At 52.5% G+C, this 21,099-nt stretch overlaps 1 protein-coding gene, 3 long non-coding RNA genes and 1 other non-coding gene across 10 annotated transcripts in view; 2 read left to right on the forward strand and 3 right to left on the reverse strand.

The window, feature by feature from the left end:
• LOC118254720 (uncharacterized) overlaps positions 1–10,253 on the reverse strand; it is a 78,198-nt gene extending 67,945 nt beyond the window's left edge. Inside the window, exon 1 of the mRNA XM_035560253.2 lies at positions 10,014–10,253. Within this exon, the coding sequence (XP_035416146.1) occupies positions 10,014–10,019 (6 nt within the window). The 5' untranslated portion in view covers positions 10,020–10,253. The remainder of the gene's footprint in view (positions 1–10,013) is intronic.
• On the reverse strand, positions 3,736–6,224 carry LOC118254748 (uncharacterized). The gene is made up of 3 exons (XR_004780753.2): positions 6,109–6,224; positions 5,534–5,639; positions 3,736–3,977 (listed from the first exon to the last, which is right to left on the reverse strand). It is a non-coding gene; the product is annotated as an uncharacterized LOC118254748 (long non-coding RNA).
• Positions 7,394–10,020, forward strand: LOC118254739 (uncharacterized). 6 transcript variants are annotated; one of them, XR_007708060.1, is made up of 5 exons: positions 7,394–7,546; positions 8,410–8,480; positions 8,980–9,057; positions 9,141–9,298; positions 9,405–10,020. It is a non-coding gene; the product is annotated as an uncharacterized LOC118254739 (long non-coding RNA). The 6 variants fall into 6 exon arrangements; XR_007708061.1 differs by lacking the exon at positions 7,394–7,546 and adding an exon at positions 7,568–8,294; XR_004780750.2 differs by lacking the exon at positions 7,394–7,546 and having other exon boundaries at positions 7,568–8,480.
• Positions 10,254–15,434: 5,181 nt separating the features above from the next.
• Positions 15,435–15,521, forward strand: TRNASTOP-UCA (transfer RNA opal suppressor (anticodon UCA)). The gene has a single exon. It is a non-coding gene; the product is annotated as a tRNA-Sec (tRNA).
• A 498-nt stretch (positions 15,522–16,019) lies between these two features.
• Positions 16,020–20,062, reverse strand: LOC118254736 (uncharacterized). The gene is made up of 2 exons (XR_004780744.2): positions 17,470–20,062; positions 16,020–16,491 (listed from the first exon to the last, which is right to left on the reverse strand). It is a non-coding gene; the product is annotated as an uncharacterized LOC118254736 (long non-coding RNA).
• Between the last annotated feature and the right edge of the window lie 1,037 nt (positions 20,063–21,099).

The raw sequence follows: 21,099 nt of genomic DNA on the forward strand, positions 1-21,099 counted from the left end.
TTACTTGCTGAAACGCTCCTTATTAGATGTTTAATTTGCTACTGAATAGGACTCAAAAGAGCCAATGTGCTATTTTCCTAGCACATCAAACACAGCCCCACAGAGAGTGAAACACGAACAGAGAAACAACCAGAAGCTTTCTTGTACCATCAAAGATGTAGGAAAAGAAGCAAGGAAAGGTGGCAAACCACAAAGCTTGCCCAACAGAGAGGCCGAGAGAGGGGAGAGAAGCATCAAAAGCAGCCACAGGCATATAGGAGGAAAGCTCTAGTGAGTGGGAGGAAAACAAGGCATAATACAAAAATAAAGCCCCTGGCCCATTTGGGCACACTGAGATTAAAGAGCAGGGGCCAGCCAAACCAGCAGCTATCTTAGAGCTCTTCCCTGGGGAGCAAGGCACTGGGCATATAATAAAACAGCTTCAGGCACTTCTGTTCACACCCACTCTCTTTACTACTTGTTCTTCAGGCAAGTGGAATCTTCCCCCTGGGATGGCTTTCCCCAGCAGCCTTACCTGAATCCTTAAAGACAGGGCTGCTTCATTCTGCCCCTGAGAAACAGCAAAGGTCTGCACCCACCACGCCACCGCTGCCTGCTCCAGCACAACTGCTAAGCTACAAAATTTGGTGGAGCAACTTCTTAAAGACTTCCTCGTCACAGGGGTTTTTAATCAAATCCCCGATGCTCAAACTACAAACTCCAAACTGACCTAAAACATGACCATCAGAAAGTGATGCTGGCCAGCTGTGCTCTATAATCACAGCTATGACGGCACGCAGCAAGCCAGCTCTGTGTAGGATTGTGGTGGTGCAAAAACAAAAAGGCAGGTAGGAAGTCTTCCCTCTCTCCCCAGTTCCAGCAGTGATATGTACAAGGGAATATCAGTGCTTTGTAATGATTTTTAGATTATTCAGTTCAGGGCCATCTGCACCCCAGCGGCATAGCCAGCGCAGTGTGGCACAGCCCACAAAAACCTGGGTGTAGTGCAGTTGGACTCAAAGCTGACCTCCTTCTAAAGCACTTTTCTGCAAGAAGTCATCCCCACAGCCCCACTAAATACGCTCTTTTCAATTCTGGTGTCTTCTGCTGGGACCTCTTCTTCTAAGAACCTCCAGCCAAACCACCTGCTGTTTTTTTAATGAGATGTGTGGGGCATAAAGGACACAGCCTGGTCCCCACCACAGACTTAGCTCCCCACGTTGATGGCAGCATGCTTTTGGTGCAAAATGATGAGAAGAGCCCGAGCATCAGAGCTGTTGTTTCTCCTGGCTCAGAGATTCACTGGAGAAAGCTAGTCCCTTGCTTTCCTAGATCGGAGAGGCTTGGCTCGGTTCCAGAGAGATTAAAGGTGCTGAGCTGGGAGGGAGGGGAGGATCAGATCCTGTCATTAATAAAGGACAGGTTGCAAGTCTGCGGAAGGAGTCTATTCCATTATTAAGATATCTCCCTTCCCTCTGGGAAGCATTGACCTGGAGGAAGGGTCTGAGTTCTGCGTAATTCTTCAGGCAGGTCATTAAGCAGGAGACTGGTGGAGGAAGCAATTTCTTCAATCTCTTCTTCCTGCTCCTGTCTCCGCAGACTTCTTGCGCCGTGAAACAGAAGTGTTACCTGTGCACAACCCTTACTGATTGCCGAATGTTGGGAAAGCTGTGACTTCAGAACCGGTACGAAAAGGCCACTGAACTGCTAAAATCCCACAGCACCCAAGCCACAGCAGCCAGCTTGCTCCCTGCACCTCCTTCCACTGCCACAATAAAAAGTGAGCAGCCCCGAAGTCGATGCGTGCAACTCGGAGCAATTGAAATTGCACAGGGCCTGCTTCCAAGCCTGCCATTGTGCAAGTCTGGGAAAGGCACCAATTCTCCCCGTGTCCCCGACCCGCCCCCCCACGTGAAACAAAACACCCATCAAGCAGCAGGCTGGCTTATCCGAATGAATTAATAGCTGTCAAACGATTTCGGTTCCACACAGGTCTGTCAAAGCCATTATCAGGAGTTTGACACTGGCTATCACCCACTCCTTCAGAAAGAAAGGGTAAAGAGAGGCAACATCAGGCAACTGCAGAATGACCTAGCCTCAGAGAACGATCTGACATCGTGCAGATATTTAACGGTAACATTTATCCAGCAGGACTGGTGTTTCGTAGTCGCCCTCTTAGCTCCTAAGGCTCAGAGCCTTGAAAGATTTAAGCATCTAAAAAATGTCAGCTGCCTGAAACCTAACTACCTTTGCAGAGCAGGGCCTCAGGATAAGCCTGCTAACCAGCAGAGCCTAACTTTATGCCACGGGGAATGCCAGCCCTGATGTCTCACCTGATACCTGGGGGGAAGCAGCCGAGGATTCAGAACCCACCTGGTTAATGAAAGCAGCATAGTATCTTGCTTCTTAATAGGGAGCTATAATCAATGTTAATCTTTTGGGTGTGCTACTAAATACCCAAAGGGGATGTTTGTTTTGCAATTTCCCTCTTCCCTAATGGCAGCTTTTCCCTGCCCTGCACAATCAGTCACCCTGCAGTTCACAGCTATAAATATTTTCGCTTGCTTGATAGCTGTAGCATTTCAGTGTCTTCCACCTCAAGCTTCACCTCATCCATTATCCAGGGCTCCCTTGTGACAGAGCTCCTGAGCTGACCTTCTCCTGTTAAGGTGCACGGGCTGTTAGCATTGTGCAGGCTTCGCTTCAAGCTCTGGATGCCAAGCTGATCCATACCAGGCACCTGAGGGAGTAGTATCAAAGGAGAGCAAGCTCCTGCCTTGGGCAACTCGGAGAAGATGCGAGCCATCTGCCTGAACCACCAGAGACAGCAGAGATGTCCATCTCTGAGGAAGATGGATGAGACAAGGAGACGGGGTAGACTGAAGAGGGGCACAGAGAAGGAAAAGGACAGGAGGGGTAGCCGTGAGAAGGGAGGGCGGAAGCATGGGGTGGGGGAAAGGTGAAGCAACGCAAGCAGTGGGGGAGAGGCATGGTGCCTAGGGAGGAATAGGGTTTGAAATAAAGGAGGAGGGTGCCTGACAGTGGGCATGGCTTAAGGTCAGGGACGAAGGCTAGCTGAGGTGAGGAGACAGCGTACATGGAAGAGTGGAGATTAAATGGAATAAGATGAACACAGTTGTGGGTATGAATGGAGAAAAATCTAACTGCAGATACACTGAAGTTCCAGCTATGGAAGCAGTTTTGGAGTTGCTATACAGTGGACTTAGCAAGGGCCAAATAAAATTCCAACTGCCTTTTTTGGGGGGCTCAAGAAATGTCTTAACGTGATGTCTGTGACTGCAGAGGATTAAACCGCATCACCCAGAGATTCTTCTCAGGCATAAAGCTTGGGAGGCTCGGGGATTGTTGATGAGTAAACAGCAGAAGAAGATAGCATTAGGATTTATGGGGAGAGAGGAGCAGGAAGGGTCTGCAGAGAATAAGAATGGATTAAAGGAAAAGGACTTTTGTGCTAGCATCGTTCCTAGCTTCCTGGGCGACCGTGCGCAAGTGCCCTAGATGAAGCTGGCTTAGCTGCAGGCTTTACAGCTAATGTCATTTTAATTTCTGACATGTCACTAATGGAGAAATATTTAACATGTATTTATTCAACATCACTAAAAATACTCTGGCAGTCATGGGGGAAGGAGGATAGGGCTGATCAATGGAGGAGGTGGGGAGAGGACCTGCGCTTCTGTAGGGACTCAGATGTGATACTTGCAAATGGGGTTTGGAAAGCATCTCTCCCAGAAACCTCTGCCATGAAAACCTGCTGTCAAGTGTCACACCGGATCAGGGAGGGAAGTAGCTCTGTACCTGTCAGATTCTCATTAGAAACAAATACTGTTTCCCTGGTAATGAAGGAAAGGCTTAATCCATTTTCATTCCAGGTGAGCATGTTCAGTATGTTCTGCGGGGTGAGTCCCTTCGCCACTGTTAATACTCGCTGTGTTAGCAGTGAGCGGTAATCCGGCACGTCTCGATGTGTTTCACAAAGTCTGCAGAAAGTATGGGGCAGTAGGTCAGCTGGGAGATAGCTAGGGACATCACACTTTTCCCCCTTCTCCGGCGTGGTGCAAAGCCAGGTTGCTGGCTCCTGTCTCATGCTCCTCCCTCGTCTCTGCACGGGGAGCCTTGGATCTACAAGGAGGGGTGGCTGCATCTCGCCCCAAGGCTGGGCAGCATGCTGGGCAGGGGACGTGGCACCCTGCCCTCCCTTGGTAAACCTGCCCCTGCCTTCCCTGAGTGCTGGGAAGAGGATTTAATCCTTCCCGGGCTGCAGTGACTATGAGGTCCTGACTCCTCCAGCCACTGGACTTTTGGTCAGTAAATCACAAAGACCAGCAATAAGAAGCTTGCTTGCCCCCAGTATGCAGCTCTGTCCCTGTGCTTGCTCATTAGAGATGGGCTCGCAAAAATGCTAAGATTCGAGCCTCCAAGAGCACCAACGGAGTTCGGATCCAGATGAGACAGTGCTTGGATGCTTTGGTGATTGGCACCTTAGAAATTACACAGATAGACAGAGCACAGTGGAAATTGATGGGACTTTGCAGCTTTGGCTCTTCTCTGCTAGTTATAATTATTTAAGATGATGTTTCACATCGCATTCAAACTCCTGTGCAGATAGCAGCGGCAGAGAACAAGAGATCTCAGCCACCTAGGAGAGGATTATGTGGATATGACAATGTTCAAACCCACTGGGCTCTGCCACGCTGCATTATTTAAGCCCAGTAACCAAATTTAGTAACCAGCCCCTGAGGCGCTGAGAGAAAAACACAGAGCTCCCTTCCCTCACAGCCCTCTCAGCTTCCTCCCTTAAAGGAGCCATCCTTTAAGGCTTTTCCCTTCCTCTCTCGGCCCCACCAGCCAGGCCTGATTTCCCAGTGCCGGGAACAGCCAAGTCCTTTGCACGGGCGTAACGCCTGGCCCAGGTACCCGCTGTCACGCGCACTGCGAAGCCACAGGAGTCCAGTGTGGAGTTACCCCGACGGGAAACAAGATCAACCCAAGCTCCAGGCCTTCGGGATGCAGGGCACAAAAGCTGCAGCTGTACAGGGAAGCATGAGCTCAGGTGCAGGCAGGACACCCCTACGGACAGCCTGCCTGGACCACGGGCTGCTTCCCAGCCATATAGCTCTGCCCCGACCACCCGTGTGTGCTGAGGGCGTTAGTGCTGCCCTCTCTGCCCAGACCACGTGAAGCTTTCCAGGCTCTCACCTTCCTGGGAGCTTTGCAGCTCCAGCTAAACCCGTGCCAGCATGCGCCTGCTGGTAAAATATGTGGGGAGAAGCACTTCTGGACACACCGACAGGCTCAGGCTTGTGCTCGGCTGAGCTCGCTCCTTGCCTCCCTCGCCCACCAACGCTGGAGCGGGCGCGAAGAGGTGGGCCCACCTCTAACTCCCCCAGGTCTGGCCTGCCCGCAACGGCAGGGCTTTGTCACTGCTCCACAATGTCACAGCGCCAAATGACGGTGATCATTAACCATTTTTTGAAAGCACTGAGGCAAAGGGAGCCTGGGAGGCTTGGGCAGATCCTCTTCAAAGGCCTCTCACCTGGCCTGTGCTCAGTGACCAGGCGCCAAGCCACAGCAGGCCCTTGCCTCCCCGGTAGGACAGGAGCGCCCACGTCCCCGTACGTGACCAAGCTCTCCAAAGCGATCTGTGGGAAGGAGAGGTGGAACGAGGTGAATATTTAACCAGCACTGTGTCAAGTGCAAACACATGTCCGCCGTGTTGTTTTATCATCACGGGGCATTGGTCTCGTACAGGCATTTGAGGCAACATTACTCCCCGTGGATTCTGGCAGAGCTGGCTCGGGACACCCAGCGTTTACCTCAGCATGCGAAGAGGTCATTTCAGTAAAAGCCAAGCTCAGCCTCAGGGAGCCACAAAATAGTGCTGAGACCTGCTGGTGCTGTAGGTGACTCCCGACACCGTGGTTATTAACTGCAAGGCGTGCCCTCTCCCAGGCGGCGATCGGACGCCACCGCCTCTTAAAACTGTCTGCCATCGTCTCTTAGATCCCTCCCTGGCCTTCAGCCCAATGCCCTGGAGGCAGCGAGATGGAGACTGCTGTTTACAAACACAGCCTTTTAAAACCTTGTGTGGAATGAGAAAAAGGAGCAAACCCTGCTGAAGTGCCCTGGGAGGAGCAGATCTAATCAGAGCTCGCTGGAACATCTTCCCAAGCCTCTCCTGGCATGGATGAGCCACGGCTGAGCTGCTGGGATGCGGAGCAGTGGCCGGCCAGCAGCTACAATTGTGAAGGCCAGACCTGCAAGAAAAGAGAGAGACTTTGGGGCTGCATGGATGTACCAGCCAGCCCACAGGCCTCGTGGACTTCTTGTTCCACTCCCAGATGCTTAGCTGTGGGTATTCAGGATTGGTCAGGCTTTTTAACTTTGTTGTTGCTGTCGTTCTTGGTTTGTTTTGTTTTTTTTTTTTGCAATGCTTAGTCCCGCCATGCCAACCAAACTGCAAGATGTCTGTTTTTTTATTTATCGCATACCTAGAGTGCCACGACAAATACGGCCCATTGCACCAGTTTGCCTACGCTGCCCCTACCCCACAGTGATTTTATCTGGAAACCACAGTCTCCTTCCCAGTATTCCTGGTGTGCCAGTGGCCACCAGAGCCGACACCAGCGCTGGCCTCCGATGGATGGTGCCGGCAAGTGGGCGAAGCTCGGCGTGAACCAACCTCGTCCCGTCAGCTCTCCCCTCCTCTGCACAGGCCTCCACCAAGGGGCTGAGGGGCTGTGCCAGCAAGGACAGCGGCCGTGCCAGAGGCACGGGTCCTTGGGGAGCCGTCCTCATCCCACACGGCTCCCCCGGGGCGCTGTCAGCTGCTGGGCGTGACGCCCCAGCACGGGGCGATGTTCTGTGAAGACCGTTTACTAGAATCCTTTCTGAGGTCTTGTCTCCCGGGGGGAAATTCCCCAGCACCGCTGTTGTGGGATAAGCTATTCTGCAACAACTTTTAAAATAGCTGCCCACGGGGACGCGGTAGGCTGGAAAAAAAACAGTCATTTTATTCTGGTGTGATCACTCCATTTTGTGAGCCAGGCTCTTTGCCCTCCCTCCCTCCCTTCCACTGGAAATCGGCATGCTCGACTCCGCTGCCAGCGCTTTGCAGGCAAGGGTTTGAGGGCCGTGGTGGCCTGGCTGTGCGGGCTGCAGTCCTCTCCTCGCTGCTTCCAAACGAGCGATACGCTGTGCAAACGTGCAGAGCTCGCGTGCCTCCCGCTCCTGGGACGGGATGCGAATCCTCAGCCCTCCCGAGGGACCCGCATGGAAGCCAAGCTGTGAAAACACAAATAACGGCCCTGGTGAGAGCACGGCAAAGCCTTCCAGCAGCTGTGACTAACATCAAACCACTTGGTACAGGGCTCCCTGCCTCTGCCGCTCCCGGGGAGCCTCAGAAAGGGCATCGCTGGAATCCCTGCCCGGGGAAGGGGAGCGCGGAGGAGATTTGGGCGCCCAGCCTGGGATTTCTGACGGCTGCCACAGCAGGCAGACGTGGGCCACGTGCAGCAGTGCCGAGAGCAACTCGCAGGAAGGGCAAGGCGTGAGATTGTTTGTGTGAAGCGTATACACCGGGGCTGGCTGGGGGCAGCCCAGACCTCTCTGTTTTCCGGGATCTGGAAGCGAGGCCCGGCCTGCCCGCCACCCAGCCCTCTCGTGTGCTAGCAGGGATGTGTCTGCAGCAGCCAGCAGGCGGGCGGAGGAGGTTTTTGGGATGGGCTGCTTGGCAGGGAGGGAAGGGGCGAGTGCGTGTGGAAGAGGACAGATAAACCAGCAGCGCTCCTCAGCTGCGGTGCAGAAGCAGGCCTCAGGTTTCCTCCCGGGGCTCTAACTTAGCGTGACGGAGCCCTTATCAGCCGCACACAAGCACGGGGCAAAGAGCCGCCCCTGCCCGCTGCACCGGGCCCGTCCTGGGGCTGTGGGCTCCACGCGGGCTCTGCCCCGGCCTGGCACAGCTGCAGCCTCCCTCGGGGCTGAGCTGCTCGAAAGCCGCAGGAGACACATGCAGGTGGCAGAACAAGGAGGCACAAGCCGCTGTCTGGCACCGGCGGGATGAGGCCCCGGGGCACCTTGCCTTGGGGCTAGGAATCTGCTGGCCACCCGCATGCAGAAGCAGGCTCAGGAGAGACGCCACGTGCAGGGGCGCTGAGCTCTGCCCTGCGTTCCCAGCCCCACAAAGCAGGTGCCACTGGTGTGGGATCTTTCCCATCAGCCGAGCACCGGGGCGAGGCCGAGGCCGAGGCCCATCGGTGGGTTCCCTCCCCGGCAGGACCATCCTCCCTACAGCTCTGGTAGGACTTGAAAGCGGCCCGCCCTGCAAACCGTGGCCCCGCTATTGTTTGCACTGAAGTCCAAAAGCGTGAAGAAGATGAGTCCTCTTGTTCTTGTTTCTTTTTTTCCGGGCAGTCAATAACTAACCTCCGGGATCCGGCTGCTTACGAGGCACGGAGAGAGTTTCTAAAAGACGGCGATAAAGAGTACGTGGGTGCCGGGGGAGGAGGAAGGCGGGGAGGGGGAGAGGAGGGATACGTATGTCACAGCTTACCTCAGAGCCAGAATTAGAAGCTGGGTTAAAAAAAAATAAAATCACAGCAGGAAATAATGTGTGGCTTAAAATAGCAACATCAAATGGGAGCGAGAATGGGGAGTGGGTGGCATTTGAGGTTGCTGCTCTGTTCCTCCCTCAATGGCAGGGTGATTAATATGTCTACGCTCCTTGTGTTTATGTAACAAAGGGCACCAAAGGCCAAAGCTGTATTTTCACTAACACTGCAGGGGAGTCTGTGAATCTTTTCTTCCACCCATAGCATTAAGTGGGAGGATCTGCACTTGCACTTCCTGCCCCAGAAACAAACAGAAAAAAAATTATCCGCACCGCACCAGTGCACACGCAGTTACGTTTCCATGGCTTGGCAGGGTGGAACAGAGACCCTGCAAGGCTTTGAAGGTTCGTCTGCCTTTCCTTGCTTCCCACAGCAAAAGCCCGTTCCCGGCACACCTGTAACCGTGGCCGGCTCGTCTCTGGCTGGAGGCTGCGCTGTAATAGCAGGCAAGGTAGCACTGCGTGTTACTACACATTTCCGTGCTCGCTCTGTGCATTCGTAATGAATCATAGATCTCTGAGATGGGTCATGCAGTCTGCCTCCTTGCCAGCACAGGACTGTTCCCAGCCACGTACTTAATCCCTCACGTTTCTCTTGGGAGACCGTGATTGAGACCGATCAGTCTTTTTTTCTCCCTACGTACCGTGTATCCTGAGAACCGCAATGAAGACTGGAAAGCACGCGCAGTTTTGGTAAGGAAGAAATATTTCTTTTGGGTGCATCAGGAAACAGTCAGCCCACCACATCACTGGTAACCCCAAAAAAGCAGCCAGGTGAGGCATGGCACTTGTTTTTTAGGCTGCTGTGATCTCCTCTGGACTGATAAGCAGAATAACCCTGCTCTGCGCTTGCAGAGAAAGGTGGGAGAGTGTGCAGTGAGCCCCCGGGGCGCAGGAGGCTCGCCCCTCGGTGGGACACACTCGGTACCTCCAACTCATCGGAAAGGCAGTGCGGGGCTGCAGCTCAGCCCTTTCTGTGCCCAGTCCCCGCAGAGCACAAAGCCGAGAGCGGGGCCTCCCTTCACCTGCAAGCAAAACGCACCAGCCCGCGGCCCTGCGCAGGCACTCCTGCCAAAATACCTGCTTAGAGGCGCATAGCACAAGGGCAGATCCGTCATGTGCTAAAAACCTGCTGCCCAGACCTGATTCTCTGGCACTCTGACATCAGCGAGTGTCTCTGACATCGGTCGGGACGTGCTGCTGTCGGAGGAAGGGGAATCAGGCCCAGCACTGGTGCACATCTTCCCACAGGCAGGCAGGGCAGCACGCTTTGTTTAAACACGGCCTGCTGGTGGCTGCAGACAGGGATCACTCCCAGCGACTCAATCAACACGCATAATATCCTGCGAGTTAGCTCCAGCCGTGGTAAATATCTCCACCATGCTTTCCCTCCAAGCAAATATAGTACCTGCATGGAAGAAATTCCTCAAGACGTTTCCTGTCTGGAGCCGAAGCTTGCCAGGGACCGAATTTCCTGTGAGGCTAGAGTTGGGAATGCAAAGCAAAGAAGCTAACAAGAAAACGCGATGATACACATTTGGACCTGCTCTACAAAGATCCTCTTCAGCAAGCATGTTTCCCCCTCTGTTTAAATAAAAAGAAAGCAGCCGGATTTGCAAATAACGGCGGGGCTATTTTTCATTAGTAATTCTTATTTTTACCTCACTGCTTCTCTTTCTGCCTGTTTTTTCCAGCTGCGATTCTGTGACTTACACATCCTGAAAATGAAAGGGGTTGTTTTTGCCAACAGCAAAGTGCTATGCGTCCTTTCAACCATCTGGAAATAGATTTTTTATTCTTCCCCTCTCCCAGCCACACACGCACGTGCACACACACAACCGAGCCTTTGTCTCTCGGAAATCATTTCCCGCACCAGAGCTGACGGTCACGAAAAGAATTCTGTCCACAAGTTCCACAGGCATTACAGGGCCGAGGCAGAACAAACAGGGGGACTTCCTGGGCACTTGTTCTTATCCAAACTGCCACCTCATGAGCAAGAGAGGAATGCAGCGGAGCATGCGGGGCAGTGGCTGGAGATTAGGCGAGGTAAAGACTCCCGAGTCGTTTGGTTTGGTTTGGTGTTGTCCTGGCTCTGCTACAAATCTCCTTTGTCACTAAAAGCAAGTTGCCTACTCGCTCAGTGCCTCAGCTCCCCCAGCTGTAAATAGGGATGTGGATCCTTCCTAACCCCGTGAGATGGTCAATGCGTCCATGTCCGTAACGTGAGCTGATGTCCAGAGATGAAAGAAGTAATCTGAAGTGAACACTACCGTGATAGCTCTGTGCTGAGACTAATAGAGTCAAGCAGGACAGTCTGGGAGCCAGAGACAAGACTTGATCATCTCTTGCCCAGAGGCACATGTTAAGTGAGCTGTGTCACCACGCTCTCCAGATGACTGCAGGTCTGCAAGAGGAGACAAAGAAGATCCAGAGCCGTACCGACTGGTACAAACACGCTTACGGTGTCCAGCTGAGAATGAGTAACAGCTGCTTGCTCATCACCCTGATTTCTGTCACTACTAGTGTTTCTGAATGCTGAAGTGTCCCGGCGCTGTGACTCAGGGCTGTGAGTCACAGGCTGCGTGTCTCTACCACATGGAATCACTCACTTGCTCTCTCAGATGAGATTGCAGAAATCACAGCTCATCTTGGGTCTCCTACAGTGGTAAGTCTGAACAATATAGGCAGATATTTACAAACACATTCGGGAAAGATTCATCCTTTCTCCACTGACTGTCTCTCAAGGATTCATGTTAGAGATCACTTTCACACCCACATCAAAAAAACGAGACAAAATGTAGAAGTCTTATTTTCCTTACACAGACATTTAATTCCTATACACCGAAAGCTCTAGGAAATCCGGACTAGACAAGTCGTGGTACAGGTAGCACTCGGCCTGCCGCCTCCCCTGCTTTTACCGGTCCCCTCGCTAGCCCTGAGATGCCTCCAGCAGGACAACGCACTCCTTTTTGGCCCCTGATCGCCTCCTCCTTGCCCGTCCTCTCCGGCCTGCCTGGTAAGGAAGCTCTGGTGCAGGAACGCAGCGCTAACCTCAGTGCCAGGCTGCGGCGAGACCCCTGAGAGGACACCAGCGACTCCCGAGGCGCCCTCACAGCGGCGAGACCTGCGTTGAGTCCCTCCAACCAGCAGCTTTCCCTTCCGCAGGCTGCTTCGGCGACCGGCCCTGCATTCAGATCCCGCATCCAGCGCGTGTACATCCTCTGTTGATACAGGTGCGGCCAGCACGGGCGCCGCTTCCTCGGGAGATGAGGCGGTGGGGGCTCGCCCCAGCGCCGAGGTGCAAAGCCCCGAGTGATCTCACCGGCGGGGAACCTCCGGCACCGCGCTGACAAGCGGGGGGTTGCTGACACTCACCAGCCTGTCCCCCCGGTGGCAGCGCGGTTTGTGTTGGCAAAAGAGTGTTTCTGTTGGCACGGGCCCCCTCCCTGCATTGATTAAGTCACGCCTGTTTTGGTTTTTGTAGGGGCAAATCTCTCCGCAGCAAGGTGTTTTGCTGGTGTGAGGATGTGGCAAGGAATCACTCCCGCTGCTTACAGTGCTTACAGTCGGCCCGGATCCTTCTCCCAAACCCAGATAAAAGCCTGCGTCAGTCTCGCCGAGAGCTTTCTGTTTGCCGAGACAGGGCGAGCGCTCTTGTGAGCCTGAACGAATGCAGACAAACTCCGAGAGCTGTAATAGGAAAGCAAACACAATGCTCCGAGCACAGGGACTCCCGGCTGATAGGAAGTGACTTCAGCACGCCAATTCCTCTATTCCCGTAACTCTCTGTGGCCTTGCCAATAATCCTTATCGTCCTTGCTGAGAAAGGAGTGCCTTTGCTAACTGATTACATCCTCTTTTCCTTACTGTGGTCAGCCGGTTGCTGCATGCCAGAAGCAGCTGGCATGATTGATAGATAAGCACATGTCTCCGTGCATTTTCCTCTGTCTGCTGTAACCACATCCAGCTCTGCAGCAGCTCTGGAAAGGAGCGAAACGACACGGAGCGGTTTTGTCACCGATACTAGTTTTCTAGAAACGCTAACCCAGCAAATCTCAGCTTCTTTTCAGCCTTCCACGCAGGATGGTCGCAGCCGTCCCCACCACCCGTGACCAGAGCACAGCCCAGCGAGCCCTGCAGACGAGGCAGGACCAAGAGGTGCAGGGCTCAAAGGGACCCCGAGACACCACCTCCCAGCCACTGCCCTGCACTGAGGCCGCGTTGGGTCTAACAGCGCGCCGCAAGACTAGCCAAAAAACCTTCCTAAACCAGAGCCTGTCCAGAACAGGGATGAGTGCAGCTGTTGTGGAATTTCAGCCGGTTTGATCGAAGCTCTGTGCACCCTGCCTGACTTCAGCATTTTTTGTTAGCTTGGAGGTATTCTGCGAATGCAGTGGCACAGTTCAGTGAAGTGATAAAACGCTTCAGGATCACCTCTGCTCCACGCACGTCAGCCTCTTTTAAGCAGCACATCATGACAAGAGGCTTCTCGTGCCAAATTCCTCTTCGCTTTGAGTCACAGGAGTGACATCAGAGAAGGAGTTAGCCCGGCTTGCTAAGTGACTAGAAGGGGGCCAGTCGTATTTATTTTTTTCTGTACTGGTTCCTGGAATGTGGTTTGCAGACGCAGCCCTTCCCTTGCTGTAAGCTCACGCAGTGAAGTGGGCAGGGATGCTCAAACAGCATCTTCCTTGACCTTTCTGGGGCTGAGATGACTTGTTGCTTTTTGAAGACTTCTGAGAAGCTTCCCCCAGCCTCTGTCCCTCCATCCCCTGTGCTGCATCTGCAGCGTCCAACCACAGTCCCTGCGGAGGGCAGCGTGGCTCGCGCAGTGACGACGCTGTGCTCTTAATTTGTTCCAGCCTGTTTCACGCTGACATTTTAGCACTGACGTCATCAGCTGCTGAAATTTCATTGCTGCCGCTAAGAATAACAGCCCTTCTCGTCCCCCACCTTGCACCAAATAGTTATTTATTAATACAGTAGGGATCCAGGCTTATCTCTTCTGACACAAATCGGGTTCTGGTGGTTAAAAGAAGGAAGAACAAAACACCGAAGACGCTTGCATGTTCCTTCAGGCTGGGACAAAAGGGGGAAAAAAAAGCATGTTTTTAAAAGGTAAGAGCCCTTCAAAAACCTAATGGGAAAAGTTCAGACTGATTTAAGTCTTCCTTACTGGATAGTCTTAGGCACTAAGCATTGCTTTAACAGCCTAGGCTATAGTCCACCCCAGAAGTCACACACAAAGCCCTTTCCAAATTCTCCAAGGCATTGCACCTTGAATATTTACTTACAGTGGTGCATGGTGGGCACGAAACACTGCCAAATCAGAATTCCCCATTGACTTTGGGGCCTGAACCAAATCCCATTGATTTCCGTGGGAGGATTTCCATTAACTGGAATGGGCATTGAGTCAAACCTAAATTGGCAGTGCTTTGCACCCATTTGGCATAGTGCAGTTGTCTGCATAAGGTGGAGAATTAGGTCCAAAGACACTGAGAAATGCTTTAATTAAGCATTACTGAGGAGAGGGAGAGAGCTTTTCCATCATTAAGCTGATAAACTGCATTTGTTCCATACTTTAAATGGCGAAGGGTCAAGATTTTCAGACGCTTGGTCTGAAGATGAAGCCGGGCGCTTAGAGGACTTCCAAAAAGACCTGTCTGAAGGAGCTCAGGCAGGTGTGGAGCAGGGGCTGACCCCAAGCAGAGCGGCACCCCCTGTGGCGGCCACATGAAGCAGGGCAGCAGCTCCTGCGCCACCGGGGGACCTTGTAGGGGCAGCGACTCCTCGGTCCTCCCTTGCGGTCAGGTAACAAAGGCCCAAAAAACCCGACACACAGAGGTCCTGGAAATGTTATTTTCAGGCCGCGCTGGGGAAGTCGGCAGCTGACAGGGCTTCCGTTCCAGAAGCAGATCTGAACCTAGACGGAACAGCATCCGGCCGAGGAGAAAACTCTCCAAACGTCTTTGTTACGGCTTTCCCATCAGCCCTGAGGTCTCCGGCATCGTTTCCTACACTGCTGCTGACCCTCCCGGGGAACTGCTGCGCTCTTTGCCTCAGCGCGTCCCCGCGGTGAGAACCAGGGGGGCTTTTTAGGAGCCGGCCCTCCCGAGCGATGCTGCGGTTGCTTGGCGGGAGCGTTCTGCCAGGCTGTTAGCTTCCACTCGGCCTCAAGCACTTGGCTGAGCCTTGCCGGAGAGCGCGGGGAGGCTGATGGCGAGCCATGAGAGCCAGACTTCGCTTAAAAGTCCTGGGGGCTGCAAGAGACGAGCGCAGTGCCTCCGCACGGGCTGCGCGCCTTCCCCGCGGGACGCTTCGCAGGGGAAGCATCCCAGCCCCTGCCTGACCTCCCCGCACCCCCAGCTTTCTTTCGCGCACCACGGAAATGGCTGCAGGTCAGCCACCTGCCGCTGGGGGAGCCCAGGGGAAGGGCACGGGGCCATGCGGGACGGGGACGGGGACGGGGCCGGGGCCGTGCCCCTGCGGGCCCCCCCCGAGAGCAGCCCCAGGGGCACCAGGGCCGGCGGCCGCCGCCCCCTCAGGCCCCGCTCGGCCCCGCCCCTTCTGGGAAGCGCCTCTCCCGCCGCGCGGAGCAGCCAATCGGCGGCCGGGTATTTGCATATTGCGCGCGGGCGCTGCCGGGCCGCCGGGAGCTCGCCTGCCCGCTGCGGGAGCCGCGCTGCGGGGCCGGGGCCGGGCGGGCAGCGGCTGGGGCACGGCTCGGCACGGCTCGGCACGGCTCGGCACGGCTCAGCGGTACTCGCCCTGACCTGGCGGAGAGAAATGCTCCTGGCTTTATATATCCCAGCCGTTGCGGTTGGTAGTTGCCCGGATGACCCTCAGTGGTCTGGGGTGCAGGCTTCAAACCTGTAGCTGTCTAGCGACAGAGTGGTTCAATTCCACCTTTCGGGCGAGGGGCTTGGCTGCACAGCCGGGCCTTTACACACCCCGGGCTGGTGGGAAAAATAAAAGCAAAAAGACCCATTTTCCTTCCCCTGCAGGAAACCGTGCCCGTGGGGTGCTCCATTCAGACACCTGGGCAGAGCAAGTTTTCCCCTTTTACTGCTTTCCCCCAAGGCCAGCACTCTGTCATGGACCATCCCCTCCAAGAAGACCCGTGCTGGACTGATGAAGTAGCCCAGCTGAAGCAAGCAGTCTCCCAAGGGTGCCTGGGTGACAACTCAGTTTTTAATTAGATTCTACTAAGCAGTTCTCTTTAAACGGTGCCACACATCCTACAAGAACAGAAAAGTAAATAACAGAAGCCATTCTCTAGATCCGCTCCATATTGACTATAACCAGTCTCCCGCCCACGCTACAACAAAGATGCTTCACTTCAGCAGCAAGCATGGGTGCTAATAATGTCACCCAGCCCCATGAAAAATAAAGGTTAGCGTGAAGCTAGGAAACATATTCTTCAAGCAGAAGGCATTTATTCTGTGATATCCTATCGCAACAACTCCAACAGATGCTTCGCAGAGCCTCCAGTTAGGACGAGACCCCCAAAGCAACCCCACCCCAGGGGATGGTGAGGATTCAGAGCGTTTCCTCCTCATCCCCCAGTCCCACAGGCAGGACGGGGGCTCGGACGGAAGAAATGCAACGCTAATCGTCAGCTCTCTGGCATTCCTGGGAGCACTCGGGGCCGAGAAGTGTCATCCGGAGTTAAGTAGGGAAGCACCTCTGAGGACCTAAGCCTGGATGACTGTGCTTCCTTTGCACGAAATGACTCACTCCAGCTGAAAGCCTGGGAGAAGGGAAGGGCGCGAAGGGCCCCGCTGCCACTCCTGCTCGGCTGAGATTGCGTCCTGGCATCGAGTCAAGCAGGAACGAGCGGCCGTGGTGAACACACTGGCCGGTGATGGGCAATCTGGTAAAAATAACTAAATAAAATAAAATAATTTTTTAAAAAATTAAATAAAATAAATAATATAAAGCAAAATCAAACAATATAAAATAAGACAAAGCAAAACAAAATCAACCCAAACCAAATAAAACAACACCAACCCCCTCTGCATCCCGCATGCCACATGCCCGCTGTCTTTACGGCCTCGCAGGAGATGCGACCAGTGCAGCTGGGAGCACCGCAGGCCCCAGATGGCTATCAGCTCCCGGCCGCCGGCCCGCCTCCTCTGCCCGTAACAAACTTTCTGTGAGGAATTTCGCCTCAGAAACTGGTGTCTCCGCTGCAGTTTGGCTGGGGGCTTTTGTTGGCGGGGGGCGGCGGGGGTGGGGGGGGGAGGTTGGAAAGGCCTTGGCCCAGTAGTGGGCAGCTGAAAACATTAAAGTTAGATGCCAGTTACCAAGTAGAACATAATACGGCTCTTTCATGTGGTGTTTATAACTGAACATGCTGTTTTGTGTTGGCCTATTTTTTTTTCTTCCAAGAAGTAGTTTTGGATTAAATTATGACAATTACATTCTTATAGTCACCCCCCCTCCAGCCCCCACCCGCGCCCTGCGTGCACACAGGCACAAATGGGAATTATGTGCTCTGAGTGCGATCTGAACTCCGCAGCCCGGGAGCTGTGCCTGGCATTGAGTTCACTTTTTTTTCTTCTTCTTTTTTTTCTTCTTTTTCCCTCCAGAACAAAAAAAAGGCCACATCCACTCCACACTCTTTCATCGCCTTCAGATGAAGTAGGCCGGTCAGATTGCTGGTGTGGGTGACTTGTCCTTGAGGGGAGCTCATGGCGAAAACAGACTTTCAAACACGCAAGAGAGGAGGCCAGGGAGCCCCAGCGGTGAAGGCTGTGGCGCGCCGCACAGGGTTTGTGAAATCCTGTGTGAATACGTGGTATGCAAACACCCCCCCCCCCCCGCACCGAGCTTCTTGCACAAGCCCTGGTTGGCTCACGTACCTGGGCAGGACTTCAGCTGGTCGGCGATGGAGGAACGTGGCACGACATGCGGCCTGCCCTCAGGGCCGGGCCCCCACACGCGCCCCCAGCACGGCAGAACCGAGAGAGAGCACGGGAGGGAGGTTAACTGGGATGGGGGCACCCCAAGACTCCGCTTTCGCACCTTTTAGCTGACACGGAAGGGGACGAGGCCGTAGCAAGCAGGGCTCCCTGTGTTTAGCTGCTGGTTTTTTGAACACTCTGGTTTGAGGCGAGCGCCAGCGTGGAGGCCGGCGTAGATGACTTGTATGTAGCCGGGAGGTTTTGCAAAATACTATCAATGTCTTGCCTGAGTCTGCTTTGTTTGCAGTCACTCATTAGTCAGCCAAAGCGTTCAGCGTTTGAACCTGAATGTCACTTTCTTCCCTGACAAAGGGCCAAACAAAGAGGAGCCAAAGGCTTTACCGCTGCTTAGAAGGCAAGCCAGGGGTTACTCAGCGCCACGATGCACGAGAGCCTGGCTTCTCAGCAGAATGCAATCTGCCTCCTGTTGTTTTCCCTGTGGAGTCACAGAGCGGCGAGGAGGATGTGCTGGTGACAGATGGCTGACGCGACTCGCGAAGCGCATGGGTGACTAGGCTGTGACTCAGCAAGTGTTTGGGCACGGGAGCCCCACTGCTTGAGCTCTTGCACGGTGACCGTGGACCTGGCCGGGTCTCCTGGATGGCCGAGCACAGGACGTCATTTGAAGTCTGTGACCGCCGGCCTCCATGGGAGGGAAGCAGGCACACACAGCCTGTTAGAGCAGAAAGTCAAGCTCCTAATTACTGTTTACATTGGTAATGGATAATGTCTTAGTGCGTATAACTACATGACCTCCCAGTGGTGCTTAGATGTCCTGCTAGCCTTCGGAAAGGAAACCATTCAACATCCTGGCCTAAAGTAATGACAGTCTTGCTTGGAGGGAGTAGCCCTCAGAAAACTTCTTTTTCAGTCAAGTCACTAGAGGGGGACAAAGACCTAATCTGGGTGTGCAACCGTACCCCAGCTCTCCCGTTGCAGCTCTGGGAGACACCTTGGAGAGGCAGAAGCAAAGATGGCCCTGGTCTTCATCAGATCTGAAGGTGCCCAAGTGCAGCAGGACAGCTTTCTGGAGACCAAGGAGACAGCTGGGGGTCAGCAGCACACTGGGGAAACAAAGCCAATCCTTTCCCACCAGAAGCAGGATGGCATACACACATGCGTGTGCAGTTTAGCAGCCTCTATGTCAGCTCTGCCAGCGCCTCTCCCTATTCCATAGCTGGCTGGGGCTTTTGAAGGCTAATTTTTTCTTCTTTCTCCTCTTTTATGAATGGCAGAGAGCTGAATTCACAGGTCTGGATAGGTGCCAGGTGTTATTGTTGTCTCTGTGAGTTAGAGACGTCATGGAAATATTGGAGGATCTGAACTCGAACAGAATGTACCTGTGTGCATCCCACACGCACGCAGAGAGCCAGAGTGGCCGTAGTAAGCAGCAAGGCAGTGTTTGCAACTAACATATTGACCTGAAGTGCTTAAAAGCCACTACACACACTCCCCTGGTGAAATGTCGACTGGAATGACTCATACAAATGGATCGTGATACACAGTCCTCAGCCCAGCCAGACTGTGCTTGGAACCAAGGCACTCCCATTTTCTCCCCTCCAGCATACTTGCCTGACCAAATCCAGGATTGAGCCATTTGGCTCTGACAGGAGCTGGTCAGAACATGTTTTTCTTTTCTTCTCTTTTTCCCTCCTTCACCCTTTGGAAAATGTTGACATTTTAGCAAAGGGCTAAAAACCCAAACCCTGAATATTTTCCATTGGAAAATGCTCAGGGAATGGGAGGGGAACAATCCCAAAATTGACAACAATCAAATCTCTTTTGCTTTTAAGCTTTTGGGGTTTACGAGAGGGGGTCACGTTTGGAGGAAAGCAAACACTTTCTATGAAAATATTTGTTCTCTTCAAACCCATTTTTTCACTAGAAAAGTGTTCCAACTGGCATCCTTTTTACTGAAGTTAGTTTGGACATTCTCTACATCTAATTTTGGAATCGGCCTGAAGAAAAACTAATTCAGAAATGTAAATCTTTTATTGGAATATAAAGCACAAATGACACATACAGCACAACTTTGAGATATATCCTGATGTTCTCTATGTGTCAACAGTCCTATTTACACAACTATCTCAATCAAGTTTGGAATCTGGTCTCTGGGACACCAAGCTCCCAAGGCTTAGTGCTCTGAGCACATTCCTAAAGGGAATCTCTCTTAATAAGATCACATCAAAGGCTGTAAGGGAAGCAACAGGCGCTGAAAGGCATATTGCCTGTAACTATCCCTTGAGTAGCTGATAGCACAGAAGCACTTAAAAAGCATTTTGTTCTGATTTCTTCAGCTAATTTAAATTTCTGTCTGAATTGTAATGTAGGCCTGAAACATCTGCTTCATCTTGTCTTTGTGTATTATTCTGCTTTGCTGTAAGTTAAAAATAAAAAAGGAAAGGGACAATGTTAGTATAACAGAACACACATATTTGGAGGAAAGGAATTATGCCCTAAACTTTTACTAAATGTGGCTAATAACAGGTTAGAGTTTTAAAATGGAAAGATCTTAAAACAAGTATACACTGGTCATAAATAAATTTGGGCTGCAAAGTAGCAGAAGCCTTCAAAACAGCAGCAGAGTGAAGTTCAGAATAACCTCCTAAGAGGAACAACGGGAATAAAAAAACTGTTTGAAGGCAGATCTCAATCAGTTGTAGGATATCATGACAGCAGAAGAGAAGATTCAGTGTCCCATGGGTCCGTTCTCATTTTTTGTGCCCCTTCCCCCATTTTTTTTTCACACTAAAGCTTCTCAGTTACTCTTTACATTTGCTCCATTATGGTTTAGAGTTGGAAGTGCTGGACTTCGTTCTGACTTAGTTCTGCTCTCTATCACTTGTCACTTCCAGGTTTTCCTGAACTAGTCACTGCTGTTTGGATTAGGTCACCGCAGAAGAAGGGGTATGTTTGACTTCACCAAATCCCTGTTTGTTATTTTCTTTTCAGTCTGGGAACATCTCCCTGTCATCGTTAAATCTTATAAAGCAGTGGGTATAAAAACATAATGATGCAAAATCTCAGTTTTGTACCTCATCTTTGTCAGCTGGGGACAACTAAATTGTATGTTGATAAAAGGAAGAGGCTGCGAATGTCTCTGACACCTTAGTGGCAAGGAGGAACACAGGGTTCCTAAAGCCCTGCATGGGTTATGTCTGTCCTCTATAATATTTTTTCAACATAACCAAGCAATTTTTCATTTACAGACCTCTACTCTTGAGTTAATAAAGTCAAAATATCAAGAGCTTCAGTCCCTGAGCTTGGAAACACAACTGCATGGAGGAAGCCACAGCAGAAACAGGAGAAATAGCCATCCAGAGATGCAGAGCTGTAACTAGCCGTGGAAATGTCACTGTGTGAAATGTAACTACTGGGAGACCAAACAGATTAAGCCAGGGCTTGTGACTGTTGACATTCATAGAAGCATACTCCACAAATCCAGCTTCCCCCCCAAATCAGATTCTAGCTTCCTTCCAATAATTTAAAGAGGCAGCAGTCTGTTCATATAACCTTCAGACCAGGCTG

This window comes from Cygnus atratus, chromosome 3 (assembly GCF_013377495.2).
Source record: "Cygnus atratus isolate AKBS03 ecotype Queensland, Australia chromosome 3, CAtr_DNAZoo_HiC_assembly, whole genome shotgun sequence".
NCBI classification, from domain to species: domain Eukaryota; kingdom Metazoa; phylum Chordata; class Aves; order Anseriformes; family Anatidae; genus Cygnus; species Cygnus atratus.